At 50.4% G+C, this 18,351-nt stretch overlaps 1 protein-coding gene across 1 annotated transcript in view; it reads right to left on the reverse strand.

The window, feature by feature from the left end:
* PAPSS2 (3'-phosphoadenosine 5'-phosphosulfate synthase 2) overlaps positions 1-18,351 on the reverse strand; it is a 36,088-nt gene that overhangs the window by 8,726 nt on the left and 9,011 nt on the right. The window contains exons 2-8 of the mRNA XM_058029228.1: positions 9,737-9,842; positions 8,076-8,311; positions 7,062-7,200; positions 6,684-6,802; positions 6,451-6,564; positions 5,735-5,846; positions 86-291 (exon numbers count right to left, since the gene is read on the reverse strand). Of these exons, the coding sequence (XP_057885211.1) occupies positions 86-291; positions 5,735-5,846; positions 6,451-6,564; positions 6,684-6,802; positions 7,062-7,200; positions 8,076-8,311; positions 9,737-9,842 (1,032 nt within the window). The remainder of the gene's footprint in view (positions 1-85; positions 292-5,734; positions 5,847-6,450; positions 6,565-6,683; positions 6,803-7,061; positions 7,201-8,075; positions 8,312-9,736; positions 9,843-18,351) is intronic.

Genomic DNA, 18,351 nt, shown 5'->3' on the forward strand with positions numbered 1-18,351 from the left:
GCACGATTTCTTACAGCTGGCACCCAAAACCTTGGCAGAATTCCCTTCTGCATGCCCTGGGCAGGTTTCAGGGCTGAGGACCCACCTGGATGTGTGGGTGCCGGGGGCAGGTGGTGCCCCAGACGCGGGCGCAGCGCTCCTCCTTCCTGTGCGCGAAGAACTCGGGGCGGCGCAGCACGGCCACGCGGCGGCCCTGGAAGCTGAGCGCCAGCGCCTCGCTGCCCTCCAGCCGCTGCTTGTCCTCTGCTGACAGGGGCAGCACGATGGGCACGCTCAGGTTCACCACTCCATCTGCACAGACACAGAGAGAGAAGGGGTTCAGCACCCTGCAGCTGCTGTGTGTCCTGCACTGACAGGGGCAGCACGATGGGCACGCTCAGGTTCACCACTCCATCTGCACAGAGACAGAGAGAGAGGGTTCAGCACCCTGCAGCTGCTGTGTGTCCTGCACTGACAATGGGCACACTCAGGTTCACCACTCCATCTGCACAGAGACAGAGAGAGAGGGTTCAGCACCCTGCAGCTGCTGTGTGTCCTGCACTGACAATGGGCACACTCAGGTTCACCACTCCATCTGCCCAGAGACACAGAGAGAGAGAGGGCTCAGCACCCTGCAGCTGCTGTGTGTCCTGCACTGACAATGGGCACACTCAGGTTCACCACTCCATCTGCCCAGAGACACAGAGAGAGAGAGGGCTCAGCACCCTGCAGCTGCTGTGTGTCCTGCACTGACAGGGGCAGCACAACGGGCATGCTCAGGTTCACCACTCCATCTGCTCAGAGACACACAGAGATAGAAGAGCTCAGCACCCTGCAGCTGCTGTGTGTCCTGCACTGACAGCAGCAGCACGATGGGCACGCTCAGGTTCACCACTCCATCTGCTCAGACACACAGAGATAGAAGAGCTCAGCACCCTGCAGCTGCTGTGTGTCCTGCACTGACAGGGGCAGCACGATGGGCACGCTCAGGTTCACCACTCCATCTGCAGAGAGACACAGAGGGCTCAGCACCCTGCAGTCTGCAATGTTGTGCAAGGGTCCCATGGTGTGCAGAAGCCTAAAGATAGGAAATGCCAAGTCATGGTGAATGGGCTAGAAAGACCCTTTTCTGCCTTTTGGAACCCCTGTTTATCTCTCTGTAACCCTATAGGTCACTTTCCTTTAACCCTTGCCACTGGACCATTTCTGATCCCCCTGTACCCTGTATAAAGGGCTGGTTTAGCCCAGTTCTGGTAGAAGAGCTGTCACTGGAACCCTTCTCAGAAGATCCAATAAAGACATCACTGTGGAACTCCAAACAGCCTTCTCCTCTCTCTCCTGGTGTCTGCCTGCCTAGGCACCTAGCAAGCTGAAGGGCTGAAATCACAATGAGCTGATAATCACTAAAGAGCCGATCTCACTTAAGCTTGCTAAGGTTGCCTGTGGCTGAGAACTGCTTGGGAACTCAGACATTCTGTCCTGGAGAGGGCTGAGCTATCCAGGCCCTTCAGCCTGCTGGGGACGCCCTGAACCAAGCAAAGGCTGGTGCTTGTCCTCTGCTGACAGGGGCAGCATGATGGGCACGCTCACGTTCACCACACCATCTGCCCAGAGACACAGAAAAGGGCTCAGCACCCTGCAGCCACTATATGTCCTGTAGGATGTCCTGGCGTGGCTTTATGGTCTGAATTGTATCCCCTGTTTAGCCCAGAAATAGGTTTTGCACCTTTAAGATTTGTTCTGACAGCCAGAGGAGGAGAGAAGGAGCGTGGGGTTTGTTATCACAAACTGTGCTTGCTCCCTGCATCCTTCTCCTTGACTGTGTTACAGTATTTGCTGGGAATGTCCCAGGTATCATTCATGATGAATGATGAATCTGCCTCCATGTTCTTACAAGGCAATTTATTACTTTAGGGTACTATATTATATTAAATAATACTATACTATACTAAAGAATACAGAAAAGATACTTACTAAATGCTAAAAAGCTAATAATGAAAAACTCGTGACTCTCTCCAGAGTCCTGACACAACTGGCAAAAGAGTGAAAACAACTCATACCAGAATCCAATCACCTGTGCTAAACAATCTCCAAACACATTCCACATGAGCACAACACAAGAGGAGCAAATGAGATAAGAATTGTTTTCCTTTTTCTCTGAGGCTTCTCAGCTTCCCAGGAGAAAATCCTGGGCAAAGGGATTTTATCAGAGAATGTGAGTGCCACAACTGTGGTGTCTGCAGCACAGACAGACAGCAGGACAGAGCTCTGCTTTGCTTTTAGTTAGTTTCTAGCTAGCTGAGGCAGAAAATTTCACTGGACTGTGGTTTTCCTTTTCTTGGAACTGTTTGAACCTGCTCTGGACTGAACACCCAGAAGAGAACCAGCAGCTCCACCTGTGGCCCACCAAGGCTGGGCCTGGGGCATGGCATTTCCAGCACCAGAGGGACTGATAACGGACTGATAAAGGACTGATAAGAGACTGAGTGAGCCAAGCCACAGCCCACAGAAAGGACTTTCTGAGTTTGCCATCTCTTCAGAACAGTGAGAGGTTCTATTGTTTAATATTGATAATTTTTTGTGCTGCTGAATGCTTTGCCTGCTAAATAAACAGGTTTTTTTGCACTTTTCTCCAAGGAAATATTTTCCTGAACCAGCTGGGGGAGGAGCTGCTTGAATTTGCTTTTTAGAGGAACCCCTTTGGAGGTTTTCTCCCAAATTTGCCCTAAACCAGGACACAGGGACACCAGCAGCACCATGGGGATGCTCACAACCCTTGAAGGGGAGGGTTGAACACCCTCCTGCATGGACAAGAATTGTAAGCAGCCCTAGGAGCACAGGAAACAGAGGTTTTCATGGAAAATCAGTCATTGCAGCAGTTTCCTCTGCACTGCTAATAAATGGTGATGTTAGCAGAATATAAAAGCTCTTATCTAAGGGCCAGAGGTGGCTCCAGGATACCTGGAGCATTTCATTAGTTCCTGCACTCTCCCTTGCCCTGGTTCTTCTTTGTTAGCTGCTTGTGAAGGTGAAAAATTTAAATGTGCTGGCAAAATGCAACCCTGGATAAATTGAAAAATTTCAACGTGTTTGGAAAATGCCCTCTCCTCCAGGGGAATCACCTCTGGGGATGGCCCCAGGCTGGTGTTCCCTGGAGCCCCCCATGCCCTGCACACCTCCTGGGCTGCCTCTCCCACCATACTCAGTTTTAATTTGTTTTCTTTTTTTCTTGTTTGGGATTTTTCCTGGCTATCTCTATATTGCTGCTACTCCTCCTTTACATCTCTGCACTGCCCATTTTTAATCTGTTTTCTGTGTGAGTCTGTAAGTGCACACCTAGTTTCTAATTTCAGTGTTGTCCCTCAATAGCTTGAAATCATGTTGGTTTTAACCCAACCCTCCAAATTTCCCAGTGTTCCACTGAGGTCCTCCTTGGATATTTGGATATTAACAATATTCCAGTGTTAATACAGGAGAACCAGTCTCTTTGATGGGTTTCCAGTCACAAACAAATCACTGATTCAATTCATTCTGATCTGACTGAAATCAGGTTGGACCCTTGAGAGTCTTAATTTGATGATTTTGGCTATGATATAGATTTTTACTTTAATTTTTATGAAAATATTTGCATTTACTTTAAATTCATGACTGGCTATCATTCATCTGCCAGGCAGCAATTTCAATGAATAATCATAATTATATTCACATGGGATCCAATCAATATCAACTTCATACATTTAAATCATATTAATAATGATCAGTCAATGAAGCCAGCACAGGGAAAAAAAATTAAAGCTGCATTATGAAACCAACAAATGGTGCTGAAAGTGAAGATCTTCAGGCTCCATTTCCAAATGCAGGATGGAGAGGTAACAAAAGATCATTCCAGTGCAGGTAATTACAAAATTACACAACTGGGATCTTTGTGCAGACTGGTCCCTGGGACATGGGGTGTGTCAGAGTTGCCTGGATCATAAATGGGCCATGGCTGTAATAATTTCATAGTAATTTCAAGGGTTTGTGGGGTTTTTTTGGTAAATCTCAAAAAATTATAGTAAAAAAGAATCTCAGTTGAGGTAATTTGTGCAGAGCCTGAGAACAGTTCCATACATACCAGCTCCCAAGCGCCTCTTTCCTGGGAGAACACAAACATAATTAAGATAATTAACACTCAGGGGCATGTCACAGAAACCATTTCAAGACTCAAAGCACTTAAAAGCTCCTGCTGGCGTGGCCATGGTCCTACCACAGCCTCACACTGAGTGTGATCCAGCACCTCCAGTGTCACTGTCACCCCTCCTGGCAGTGTCACATTGCTGCAGGTCCATCCCCTTCCTGGGGGCCCCACACAAAGCACACCACCCACCTGCTGGAGCATCCAGGAGGGATTTGAGCTTGAACAAGTGTCCCCAAAAACCCACAGGAGCTGCCCAGACCATCAGCCAGCCCAGGGCACCATGGCTCTGGGAAGCAGAGCAGGCTCAAGCCTCTGCTGGGCAGTGCCACACCAGTGAGATGGAGCCCTGCAGCACTTCCCAAAGCTTCTCCAGGAGCAGCTGGTGTTCTCTCTCCCACTCAGATGTCACCCTGAGCACACTGATGCTGAGTTTGGAGAGCCCTGTGGAGACAGGATCTCCAGAGGCTGCTGCCCTCTGCCACACAGAGCTCATCCCCTGCAGAGCTGCTCTCTCTCCTGGCCTTCATCCCTGCTCCCCACAAACCCTGCTCATCCCCTGCTCCTCTACAAACCCTGAGCACCTGCCCACAGAGCTCAGAGATGTGCTCAGGGGTGTTGGCAGGTTTGGGGGGCCACCCCAAAACCAGATCCACTCTGGGATGAGCCTGAGCACAAAGTACAGGGTTCTGGAGCTACGTGGCCATCCCAGGGCACTCTGCGACCTCCCCAGGCACAAGAGCAGCTCAAAGAGCACAGAGGAGGCTCTGATAACAGGGACATGTGCTCCTGAGTGCTGTTTGCACACTGGGCAGGAGGTGAAAGGCTATGGTGTGTCTGGGAGCAGGGCCCCCACTCACAGACACTCCCACAGTGCAACGTGAGCAGGCCTGAGCTTTGCCTCTGTGCCCAAATCTCAGCAACAGCAGCAAATCTCTGCCCTGTGGGACCACAGGACCATCTAGAAGGCATGCAAGGCTCAAAGGGACTTGCTCACCTTTGCAGAGATCACTGCCAGCTCTACAAACCCCAGTGTGAGCACCCATGTGTAGGTGAAGTCCCAGCAACAGCATCCACAGCTGAGAAACGGGGTAGAAACATCTGTGCCCCAGTCCCAGCTGTGGATGGGCATCACCTGAGCCCTCTTTGCCTCTTCCAGGGATGAAGCACCTCTAGCAGGCTGCTAATGCAGAGATAAATCAGATTTACTCCAAGCTAACATAAATCAGATTTACTTCAAGCACCTCTAGCAGTCTGCTAATGCATAGATAAATCAGATTTACTCCCCTGAAGAAGCAGGGAAATGGGGTGGGGGGCAAATCCAGCCTCTGCTCCTGTTTCCAAGGAGCAGCTGCCTTCTCCTCCCACCTCCTGGCAGCCTCCCTGCTCCCTTGGCCTTGGGTGTGCATCTCTATTTACACCCTGGTCCAGCCAAGAGCCCCACAACCACTGCTGGAAGGTTTGAGCAGCACCACAAGAGATGTCAGAGCTGTGAGCCAGGGCTGTGCCCACAGCAGGGTGACCTGGCCACCCTCAGGAGCGTGCCACAAGGCAGGACAGGAGGACACAGGGGATCCATACCATTGAGCAGGGTGTCAAAGTGCAGCACTTGCAGGTACTCTGCCTCCCTCATGAATCCTGTCAGAGGAGTGGCCCAGCCTTCGCTCAGCACCTGCACCCACTGCAGATCCAGCTGCAAAACAAACCCAAAGGGGTCACACTCCTGTCACACTCAGAGGTTGCTTTTCCTCCCCTTCTGCTGAAACAGCATTTTCATTTTGTTTTGCTTCAAATACAGGATGTTCATAAGGGGAGAAAGACACAGAAGATTGTAGCTTGGGGCTTTTAAAGCCAGACTCACACAGTTTCACAGCACAACTTAGAATCCCAGACTGGTTTGGGTTGGAAGGGACCTGAAAGGCCATCCAGTGTCACCCCTGCCATGGACAGGGATACCTTCCACTGTCCCAGGCTGCTCCAAGCCCCATCCAGCACTGCCAGGGATCCAGGGGCAGCCACAGCTGCTCTGGGCACCCTGTGCCAGGGCCCCTCAATATCCCACCAAACCCTGCCCCTCTGGCAGCTTGAACTTGTGGGGCTGTATGAACACAGCAGAGGAGACAGACACCCTGCAGCACACATGGCAGAAAATGGCTGAGGGTCAGGATCCCACCTCAGCTCACCATAAACCACAGCCACAAAAAGTCAGGGCCATCAGGAGAACAGAGGCCCCTCTGGCAACATCCCCCTGGAAGCTTCCACAGCTAAATAGTGTCAGAAGCTGTGTGTGACAATACCTTAGTGATCTCCAGTGCTGGCAGCTTCTCTGCCTCAGCCCTGACACTGCTGAGTTTATCCTCAGGCACAAAGAGCTCCAGAACATCCTTGACTGAGCCCTGGGGCACGATGTTCTGAAAGACAGAGACAGGCAGCACTTGTAACACGCTGTTTTTAAGGGGAACACCAAAAAGGCAGTGTCCCAAAGCTGGCTTCCAAAGCTGCCAGTGATGGTGACACAAAAGTGACCCACCTGTGCCTGCAGGAGCTCCACGACCTGCTGGATGCACTCAGACACTGATGTAACGTTTGTTTTCAGCACCAGCTCGGGAGCTTCGGGTTTCTCGTACTCCGAGTCAATGCCCGTGAATCCTACGGACAATTAACCCCAAATTAAATTTGTTTAATAGAATAATCAGTGCCTCAGAGCCAAGAACACTGTACAAACAACCAGGAGGCATTCAACCATGCTGGGTACAAGTGACACTTGTGACAGTAAGATTAGGGGAACAGGATCCTTTTGTGCACTACAAAGGGCCTTTAGACACCCAGCCCTATTATGGCACTGCCAGGACAAGGCATCCAAAGCTTTGGAAAGCAAAAGGCAAAATAAGATCTCATTCCTCCATACCTTTGATCTCTCCAGCTCTTGCCTTTTTGTACAGGCCCTTCACATCTCTGCTTTCACAAATATTTAGAGGAGCATCTACAAAGATTTCAAAGAAAGGAAGTCCAGCTGCCTCGTGAATTTTTCGTGCATTTTGACGATCCTGTTAGAAGAAAGATAGGAAAAATCCGAATTGCAGCAAAAACACCTCCCTGGATTTTCACACAAGTAAATTCATCTTTCTTATAGATTTATTCAATGTACACTAGTTCTAATAAGGTTTTTCATCTCACTTCCCTCCTTTTCTTTAAAGATACTTTAAAAAATTTTGTAAAAATCTACATCATCAATCTGTTTTCATCTTTTCTCATGCAAAACCTCAAGACTTTTTCGTTAGGCAAGACAGCAGAACTTTAGATTGTGAATAATTATCTGCCCTATGTGAAAACGATCAGACCTGATGATCTCAGAGGTCTTTTCCAATCAGTGATTCCTTGATTCTATGAAAAAAGGAACTGCTTGCATCACCCTGATAACAGCAGCTACGGAAGTGAAAATCGCAGTCAAATCTTCCAAAAAACCAGTGATAGGTCTAGGACAGGCTGCTGCTTCTGTGACTCTTTTCTGAGGAGTTAATAGCAAGGATATCTTAAACTCCTCTTAGTTTTTCATCAGTGTGCAACACTGAATTTATCCAGCACGTCTGCCACCCTCCAAACACTGACCGCGCACAGTTGTGCGTCGGTGGCGTTCTACAAAGCATTTGTGCATTTACCTCTGTGCTGCTTCTGTGACTCTTTCCTACCTCTGAGGAGTTAACAGCAAGGAGATCTTAAACTCATCTTAGATTTTCATCAATGTGCAGCACTGAATTTATCCAGCGAGGCCGCTGCCCTCCAAACACCGACCGCGCGCGGTTGTGCCAGCAGTGTTCTACCAAGCACTTGTGCATTTAGGAAACCCTCTGCACAAACCATCCTCATCATGTGAGGTGAAGCTGAGAAGAGAGCAGGATGCTTGGGATCTTCCCACCCTTACCTTGGTGAAGGGGGAGATGAAGCTGGTGATGCAGACGAGCCCCGCGTCGGCGAAGAGCCGCGCCACCTCGGCGATGCGCCGGATGTTCTCCTCGCGGTCCTGGGCCGAGAAGCCCAGGTTCTTGTTCAAGCCGTGCCTCACGTTGTCACCATCCAGGGAGTAGCAGGGGATGCCATGAGCCACCAGGTACTCCTCCAGAGCAAAGCCAATGGTTGTCTTGCCAGCTCCAGAAAGGCCTGGGGGAGGCAGAAGAGTGAGGGGTCAGGTTTGAGGTCAAGAGAGTGAAATACAAGTGACACCAGTGGCCAAACTCCTTCTGTCTGAAGCTCCTTACCTCATTCCCTCCTAAAGGAAGTTGGATTTGTCCTCCACAAATGAAGGATGAACCTTCATACATGGACCTTCACCTTTTCAACCCTTATTATTGGAGGGGTGGCATTAATGCCCTGAGAAAAGCATCTACAGCCCATCCTCTGGAGGGGTCTAACCCAGCAGTGCCTCTTGCCAGGCCATGCTGGAACACAAAGGTTCCAGGAACCAGGGGAGGTTTGAAAGGATGCTGCTTCCTCCAGGTCTCTCCTCATCTTCCTCCTCCTCCCCCTGCTCCCACTGTCAAGAGCCAGCTGCTCTGCCATTCTGAACCCAAGGAGAGGGTCTTGCAGCAACCACGTGGAGTGGGAGAGGCTCTGGCAGCAAAGGGCCCCCATCACCTGCTTCTCTAGGAGTGTATTTCAAAGAATAACCATCAGCCAGGTGAGCTCAAATCTTCCAGACACAAGATTTTTGAGTAATACTCAGAAAAGGAAGGAAATTGCCTTGGGTTGGGCTTTTGGCTTCAGAAACTATATAAAAGCAGATTGGGCACTTCAGAATTGAGGAGGAGAACAGAACAGAAATGTGCTTTAATCCAGCATCTACAAATTAAGGTGACAGGAAGGCAAATCAGAATGGCTTTACAAATCCTTCCAAGCATGTCCTTTAACATCCTCCAGCAGCCAAAGAAAATGCCAATATTTAACAAGCAAAGGAACAACTGGACAACTGGCAAAAGACAGACTTGTCTAAATATTAGAAATGGGAAATGCAATTGTCCTTTCTGGCAGCCCCTAATCCCCAAACAACGAGTTTATACTTCAAGACAGAAGAGAAGGGCAACAAAACAAATGCAAGGGATTGCTTCCAGTGTGACTCTGTGGCTGGGAGTGTTTGTTCTCTAGACAAGGTGACTGCCTCGTGCTGCCTCAAACCCAACCCAGCAGGCCTGCATGTCCCAATGAACTTCCCAGAACTCCTGAATGAAAACATCCGCGTTTCGCACAACCCCGGCTACGTTCCACTGTCAAAGCCTGGCTGGAGTGGAGCCAAGGCTTCCTCAGCTACACACTTGGGAACAACAAGTGCTACCCTGAGGGCCTCTGACATGTTCAAAGGAGCCTGAGAGCAGCTGGGAAATCCATAAAAACATTGGTTCTGGGCAGCAGCTGCCAGGGAGCACATCTTGCTGCGCCAGCACCGCGTGGCTGCCTTTCCCACGTGGGGATGTTTTGCAATTCGCGGCTCGCAGGGAGCGCTGACGTTTCCTGCAGGTCCCAAATCCCCACCTGGCAGCCACACTGGCACAGGTGAGGCCAGGCTTGCATTTCACAGCCTGACAGAAATACCTGTGAGCCAGACTGTGCAGCCTCGGAATCCTCCCCTGGTGCCGACCACTTGTCCTCTCTTACTCCTGCTGACGTGGTGGGCTTGGTAAACCACGTTGGTGGACCCCTGAGAAAACAGAGCACAACAAAGCACCTCTGTTACCTTGGCTGCTCTCTCCTTGGGGTGAAAGGAAATGTCTGCTGGGACAAACAGATGGCAGAGAAATGCAAATCCATCAATGAGGTAGCATGGTGTGGTGGGTCACACGGTGAACTCCGGTGCTTTGGTGTGAGTTGGATTTCTGTCTCAGCAGCACAGATTCATTTTTTGGAGGCTCTCTGCCTCTGCCCAGGGTGTTTCTGCAGGTGATGCCTTCGTGCCAGCAGGGAGAAGGTGACTCTGCCAGGTGACTGATCCCCCTGCAGGCAGGCAGGACACAGAGCCTGGGCAGGGACACCCTCCCTGCCTTCTCGACAGTTTCAAACACAGACAGCCTCAGCTATTATTTTAATCAGGCTTGCAAAACAAGGTGCTAATTTACTGGCTGTGTAACACAAGAACTGCAGCAGGAGCAGCCCTGAGCTGGGCACACATGGGATGGGAGGCAGAAGAAACAACCCCTGATGTGTCCATGTGCATTCCCAAGCAAACAAGGCACCAGCACTGAGCCAGAGGCCTGAATTTTGGTGCTTCCTAATTCTGTTGCTTCCTAACCTTGCTGACCACAGAGTCTCTGCAGGGCTGCAGGTGAAACAGCCTGGCTCCAGCATCAGCACCTCCACAAGGAATGTTGCACATGAAATATCCACAAGACCTTGTTCATTGTGAGGATGGTGTTCCCAACTCACAAGGGAAAGAACGAGGAGGGAACAAGGATATTAATATATCCTGGATACATATGCAGAGAGAGGAGAAGAGAAAAGAGAAAAGAGAAAAGAGAAAAGAGAAAAGAGAAAAGAGAAAAGAGAAGGGAAGGGAAGGGAAGGGAAGGGAAGGGAAGGGAAGGGAAGGGAAGGGAAGGGAAGGGAAGGGAAGGGAAGGGAAGGGAAGGGAAGGGAAGGGAAGGGAAGGGAAGGGAAGGGAAGGGAAGGGAAGGGAAGGGAAGGGAAGGGAAGGGAAGGGAAGGGAAGGGAAGGGAAGGGAAGGGAAGAGAAGAGAAGAGAAGAGAAGAGAAGAGAAGAGAAGAGAAGAGAAGAGAAGAGAAGAGAAGAGAAGAGAAGAGAAGAGAAGAGAAGAGAAGAGAAGAGAAGAGAAGAGAAGAGAAGAGAAGAGAAGAGAAGAGAAGAGAAGAGAAGAGAAGAGAAGAGAAGAGAAGAGAAGAGAAGAGAAGAGAAGAGAAGAGAAGAGAAGAGAAGAGAAGAGAAGAGAAGAGGTGAAGAGAAGCAACATGGAGACCTCACAGAACTTTCCAGTATCTGAGGGTGCCTGTGGGAAGCTGGAAGGGGACTGTTCATCAGAGTGACAGACAAGGGGAATGGGTTCAGACTGAAATTGAGGTTAGTTGTACAGAAGAAATCCTTCCCTGTGAGGTTGGGAGGGGTGCCCAGAGCAGCTGTGGCTGCCCCTGGATCCCTGGCAGTGCCCAAGGCCAGGCTGGACAGGGCTTGGAGCAGCCTGGGATGGTGGAAGGTGTCCCTGCCCATGGCAGGGGGTGGAACTGGATGGTTTTAAAGTCCCTTCCAACACAAACCAGTCTGTGCTCCTATAAAAAACCCAAAACATCTCTAGACCTGCCCCAGAAAAGGTGAGTGAATGCTCCACATCCTCTGACTCAGAGAATAAAATAACTCAAGACTTGGTTTCTGTGGTTTGTTCTGTTTTGTTGCTTTTTGTGGGCTTTTTTCGTGGGGGGTTGTCAAAAGTTTGACCATTTTGAGCTCTCAGAGGCGAGACAGCAGCACCATGGATGAATTTTCTCCCATCCCCAGGAGTTCAGGCTGTGTCCCACAGGAGATGAGCCATGATAATGTCTGTAGCTCAGGAAGATGCAGGATCTGGCACATTCCTACATGGCTGATGTAAGGAGATTGTTCTAAGTACAGGGTGCTGTGCCATAAAGCTGCCCTGGGTGAGCATCTCAGAGCTGTTATTTTGCACACTGGCACCTTTGGGTGCTTGGCAAAGCAGCACTGAGGGCAATTCTGCAATTCAGCAGCACTGTCACACCTCTCCCACCTGCTGGGAGCTCCAGATGGTACCAAACCCCTCAGGTTTTCCAGCCCTCTTTGAACTTCCCAGGAAACTCTTCCCAACCCTGAGCAACTGGATGGCTGGGCTGGGAGCTTGATTAGCTGGGAATGGGAATGACCAACTTCCACCTCATCATCCACCAGCTAGGAATGGTTTGGGAAGCCAGAGCTGTGGTGGAAAGGAGTAGAGGCACCAGGAAAACTGAGCATTAATGGCCTGACAGCAAATCTTGGAGAGATTTTTGCCTAGGAACAGCATTTCCTGCAAGATGGATGGGAGGCAGAGAGAAGCAGTGGAGGGGTTTAATCAGATGCAGGGCTGTCCTGCTGATTTGATTCTTGGGGTTTTAACCCTGTCACTACTGCAAATCAAACATATTTAAGTAGATAATTCAATCATCATCAGGTGATGGGCCCTAAAGCAGAGACAATTTAGGACACTAAGCATGTCATAGTCTGGGTCAAGGGAATGAGGTTTGGGAGAAGAACTTCTGATTTGTAATTCAGCCCCAAACAAGGCAATAAATGTCCCAGCAGGGCTGTGCATGCCCTGCCAGACAGATGGTTAAAGATGACACTGCCACACTCTCCCCATTCCTTGGAATTCTGCTCTTTGGCCCTGTCTGGATGAGCTCAGTGCTCAGCCCACCCTGCCTTACCTCATCCAGGAAATGAGAAAAAAGCAAACACATCACTCCAAACCTTGGGCTGAGGCTGCAGCAGACCAAGAAACCAAACCCTGTTTTTGGTCTCCCTTCCTACTGAAACCCTCCATGAGGTTGGCAAACAGGGGGACACGGAGATCTTTAGGATCAGCCTTGACTGAGCTGCCTGTCAAGGGCTGTTGGGATTTTTAGCTTGTCACAGTAACCCCAAGAAAAGTTGGAAAGTCTCTTTTCCCAGCCCGGCGCTCGAAGAAGGAGTCAGAACTCTTCAGTTCTTGGTCTCAAGGTTGTTTATTGCTCCTTATCTATAAAATCTTTTCTCCTGTCCTGCTGAGGTCTGTCCAGCAGGACAGTCCAGGCACTCTGCCTGTCCCTGGGGTGGTGTTATGTCTTTATACTAAAAACTATGTGTACAATATTTACAATTACTTCCCAATACCCATCACCTATGTTAGACAGTGAGCTTCTACTCTAAACCAATCCAAAAGTGCCAACATCACAGCAGAAGATGGAGGCCAAGAAGAAGAAGAAGGAGAAAGGCTGGACACACCCAGATCCCTCCATCTTGCCCCCTGAACCTCCATTCTAAAAACCCCAAAATCTACTTTTTCACCCCGTGATAAATTCACTGTCATTCTACTTTATTTGTTATGGCTTGTAGATCTTTACCTAAGGTTGGGAACTTGCTCCATGGGTCATAAACAAAACCACACAGGCATTTTGGGCTCTGTGAGAACCCTGGCAGGGCTCTTGGCTGCTCAGGACAGCCAGAGGGATGTCCTGGGTCCTGACAAGGGTCTCTAGGCTTAGTTTCCAAAGGGAAGAAGCTTCTTGCCCTCCTGTGTGGAAGCAGGCTGCAGCCAGAGGCAGGAGGATTTCCTGAGATGTGGCCTCTGGGAGAGGAGAGGAGCCACCAGAGTCCTGTGCTCTGAGAGCCATCATTGCTCAGTTCATGGCACCCCAAAGAGTGACCTCAGCTCCTCCTGAGCTAATTGGCCCTGGAAAGGAGGAGCTGTGCTTGCCCACATCAATTGTGTGTGACTGCTCAAGGAGATCTTATCAGGGAGCATCTTCTCCTCTCATCTGACAGGTAAAAGCACAGAGGTCTGTGGGGCCTCTCCCAGACATCAGTGATGCTTGTTGGGAGCAGAACCACTGCACATTTAATAGAAAATGCACCAGACAAGATATATTTATAATCACAGACTTATGGAGGTGCTAAGGCTGGGAAAGACCTCTAAGATCATCAAGTCCAACAATCAACCCAGTACCACCACTGTGTTCACTAATTCATGTCCTCAAGGGCCACATCCACATGTTTTTTGAACAGTTCCAGGGATGGTGATTTCACCACCCCCTGAGCAGCCCATTCCAATGCTCTCCAACCATTTCCACGACAAAGTTTCCTAATATCCAATCTAAGCCTCCCCTGGCCCAACTTGGGGCTGTTTTCTCTCATCCTGTCCCTGTTCCCTGGCAGCACAGCCTGAGCCCTGCAGGCTCTTCCCCCTCCTGGCAGGGAGTTGTGCAGAGCCACAAGGGCCCCCTGAGCCTCCTTTGCTCCAGGCTCAGCCCCTTCCCAGCCCCCTCAGCCCCTCCTGGGGCTCCAGCCCCTTCCCCAGCTCCCTGAGCTGCTCCTCAGCAGAACCCCTCCCCAGCTCTCTTGCCCTTTTGGGTTTAGGGCTGTCCCAACAAATTGCATGAATATTTTACCATCTTTTACCATCTCCCAGTAGGGTTTCAAGTACAAACTCTGCTCCTTAGGGCAGCACCTCCTCCTGCCTCCACATCCCCAGTTCTTCAACCAGCACCTCCGTGCCTGTCGGTCTCTCGGCTGTTTTATGGCCTGGAAAGGCCCGGGGTGGCCTTGGGCAGCCCGCGCTCCAAAGGACGAGAAGAGGCTTCAGATCTTTTCTCGGTCTCGGTGTTTATTAATTGTTTATCTAAAAGATTTTCTCCTGGCCCAACAGAGTCTGCTCAGCAGCCAGCCATGAGCACACTGTGAGCCCCCGGGGCGGTCACCTATCTTTATACCCGAAGTTACGTATACAATATTTATCATTTTTCCCCAATACCTTTTACCCTTATTAACCAGTGCACTTTTAGTAATAACCAATCCCAAAGTGCCAACATCACCACAGAAGATGGAGGCCAAGAAGAAGAAGAAGGACAGGACATGCCCCAATTCCTCCATCTTACTTCTTTAGACCCCCCTGTACAGAAATCCTAAGCCCTGTGTCTTACACTCTAATTAACTTATCCCTTCACCATTCACCCAGTGAAATCCTCCTATCCTCATACAGGTGTCGTCTCCCGTGTAGGATCAAAGTCCAGCCACCAGACACTTCTGGCAACATTCCAGGACTCCCGAGCCCCCCAAGGGTGCTCTCAGTCACTCTGCACATCAGTCCTGAGGCGCTGAGATCCCACACGTGGCTGCATCACAAGTGGGAGCAAAGCAAGAACCAACTGCAAGTGCCACGTTCCAGAGCTGAGCAGGACATTTGAGAGATGCCCTGAGTGCACACAACACCCTTGCTCAGCCACCCAGAGCAGGCAGAGCTCTGTGATGCTGCACAAGGAGATGAGGCACCAGAAAGCCCATCAGATCCAAGCCCAGCTCCTCATGGTGCCCTCAATTGACCCCTGCCTGGTGCAGCTGGCACAGACAGGGCTCTGGAAGCTGGCCAGGAGCTGCACTCGTGGCAGGCTGCAGCAGCATCCTGCTCTGGAGAGGGATTTCACTTCTCACTCCTGAAACCACGCTGAGGCTGAGCAGCCCCGTGCTCACTCAGCACCAGCATCCAGCTGGCAGCACTCAGAGCCCAGGGAAACCCTGACCCAGCAGCCAGGGCAGGGTCAGGACTGCCCCAGCTGCCTTTTTATTTACAGGGCAAGCTCACAGCACCAGGAATATGATTCATTTTTTTCCAGCCAAGCGTTTCACACACACCCTATTTTGGTACAGCGGCCTGGACACGTCTGCAGGAAGGAAAAATTGGAGCTAAATAAAAATAGAGGCTTTTGAAATGTTTGCAGCTGATCCTGTTTGCAAATGGGCTTTTAAAATGATGGAATGATCAAGCAAGCCTTCACTTTGACAGGCAAGCAGTGGGATCAAGCACGTGGAGGGATTATTGGGTGTCCTGTGCAGGGTCAGGAATTGGGCTTGATGATCCTTGTGGGTCATTCCAGCCCAGGAGGTTCTGTCATTCTGAGGTCAAACACTTCCCTAAGCCTCAGGAGAGTGAGCTACTCTATCATTAAAAAAACCCTCCCAACTCCTGCCAGCATTCTAAAAAAAAACAAAACAAAAAAAATTTGTTCCTACCAGATGCATTTGGTGTATAAAAATTACATGTGTCAAATTTTTCTTTTAAAAATTATTTTCTTTTACCAGGGCTGCTGTGGCAAAAGGGTGATACTGTATCCATGAGCAACCAGAGGGGAAAACCTCCTGTAAAAGAGGCATTTGCTGAAGAAGAGCAAAACTGCTGCTCCAAAGAAAAGGAGGAAGAGAGGGAAAACGGGGCTTTTGTGTGTGGAAGCAGAGATTTGATTACAATCACACTGAGGAACAATGAGAAACCTTGGCATGTCTCACACTCCAGCTCAGCTCCTGGAACCCAAACCCTGTGGGCTTTCCCCAGATACTCACTCACTGCACTGAGGCAGCAAATGCTGCAAGACCAGCCCCATTCCTTCCCCAGGGAAAACCCCAGCAGGGAGGAGCTACCCTGGGAATTTTGCCTGTTGAACCCCAGGAGGCAGCCCCAGATGGGGAAGTGGCACCTTGCTGGCATCTTTTGTACAGCCCACCACCTCCCCACTGCTCCCACGCTGCTGTCCCTGCTGTGCCACCACCTTCCTGCTGTCCCTGCTGTGCCACCACCTCCCTGCTGTCCCTGCTGTGCCACCACCTCCCCACTGCTCCCACGCTGCTGTCCCTGCTGTGCCACCACCTTCCTGCTGTCCCTGCTGTGCCACCACCTCCCTGGTCTCCCTGCTGTGCCACCACTTTCCTGCTGTCCCTGCTGTGCCAGCACCTCCCCACTGCTCCCATGCTGCTGTCCCTGCTGTGCCACCACCTTCCTGTTGTTCCTGCTGTGCCACTGCCCCCGTGCCGTCCCCACTGTGCCACCACCTCTCTGGTGTCTCCATTGTGCCACTGCTTTCCTGCTGTCCCTGCTGTGCCACCACCTCCCTGGTGTCCCCACTGTGTCACCAGCTCCCTGCTCCCCTCTGCTGTCCCCCTGTCCCCTGCCCAGGGCTGAGTGTCCTCTCCCAGCACCTGGAGGTGACAGGAACTGTGTTTTCTCCCAGGCTGGGCTGGGCAGTGCCACTGCTGTGTCCCCCCGGTTGCAGGCAGGGTGCAGGGCTGGGATCCCTTTCTGCAGCCTGGATGAAGTGCTCTGAATAAAGCCCAGCAGCTCAGGCTCTCCTTGGCACTCTCTGCCTGTTCCTTTGGCATTGCCCCCAGGGCCCTGCCAGGAACACAGCACACAAAACCTTCAGGAGAGCAGCAGAGCCATCCCAGTGCCCCAAAACAAGCAGCCTTTCAGCCTGGAGCCAGACAGCTGCAGATGCCAAACCTCACCAACACAGGATTTTCAAGCTGCTGTTAAGCTGAAGCCGTGTTTTCTCAAGCCACAAGAATTTCTGAGCTCTTAGCAAGACCTTATTTGCTGATGGCAGCTCAAATATTTTTTCTCTTGGCATAAATTCACACAGCTTGGGTTGTCACAATCAAGTTGTGACAAAAAAAAAAGAGAAGAGAATCAACAAAATCAGGCTCATGTTCCAGTAACTCCCTAAATCAGATGCTGATTTCTACACTGTGAGGCCAGATCAGCAGCTGGGGACTGAAATCTGTTTCCTTATCTTGGAATGAAGTGATGTCACTGCTGTCATTTCCTCCATGCAGAAAAGCCACTGACTCACCCTGTGCTCCTGCATTTTTGGGATAAACTTGGAAGGCCAGGACAGATGTTATAAAAACAAATCTGCCCATTTTCATTCCTGAAATCTCAAGGGACAGCTGCAGGGACAGCAAATATTTAACAAACAAAGCATTTTGTCACAAAGAACAATTTAAACACGAAACCCCTCCATGGTGGCCCAAAGTTGAATATTCAGAACTGTTCTGGTAAATGATCTCCCCCAGCTGAACCCACCTGAGCAGTTGGGTCCCTGCTCCTTGTGCAAACAATGGGTTTGACATTGCAGAAGAACTTGCCTTGGTTTGATGCCTGCCAGGAAAACACCCAGAACACAGGAGCCTGCCTTCTCCTGGAGAGAAAGATCTGGCTCCAGAAATGGGAAACTGAGTATCAGTCCCTCAGAGTGCAGGAACAAGAGGAAAAGAGGGCAAAGGTACAGATTGTGACTACACATTAACTTCAGTATCAAAAGGATTTCCAGGTAGGAATTGTATCCACATGTAAATAATTTATTTTCTCCCCTGAATATGAGAGGAATTGAATTTGTGGGTTGTGGTTCTCTATGGTAAATATGGCACTGTACATGTCCCACCTCCTGCACTGGCAGGACAGGCACCCCAAACCTCAGAGCAGGGCTCAGTGATATGGGGGTAAGACACCCCCTTTTATCATGCCCAGCATGTCCCTCTGAGGAAAGGAACCCTCTGCCTTTAGAGCAGCTCCAGGGGTTTCACAGGCAGCAGGAGCTACAGAGGATCTGCGTTTCAAGGAGCTTCAGGTTTTAAAATGCATCAAGTTCTGATTCCAGGGCAGGGAATGGAGCCCCAGGAGGGGCTGAGGG

This window comes from Melospiza georgiana, chromosome 8 (assembly GCF_028018845.1).
Source record: "Melospiza georgiana isolate bMelGeo1 chromosome 8, bMelGeo1.pri, whole genome shotgun sequence".
In the NCBI taxonomy this organism is placed as follows: domain Eukaryota; kingdom Metazoa; phylum Chordata; class Aves; order Passeriformes; family Passerellidae; genus Melospiza; species Melospiza georgiana.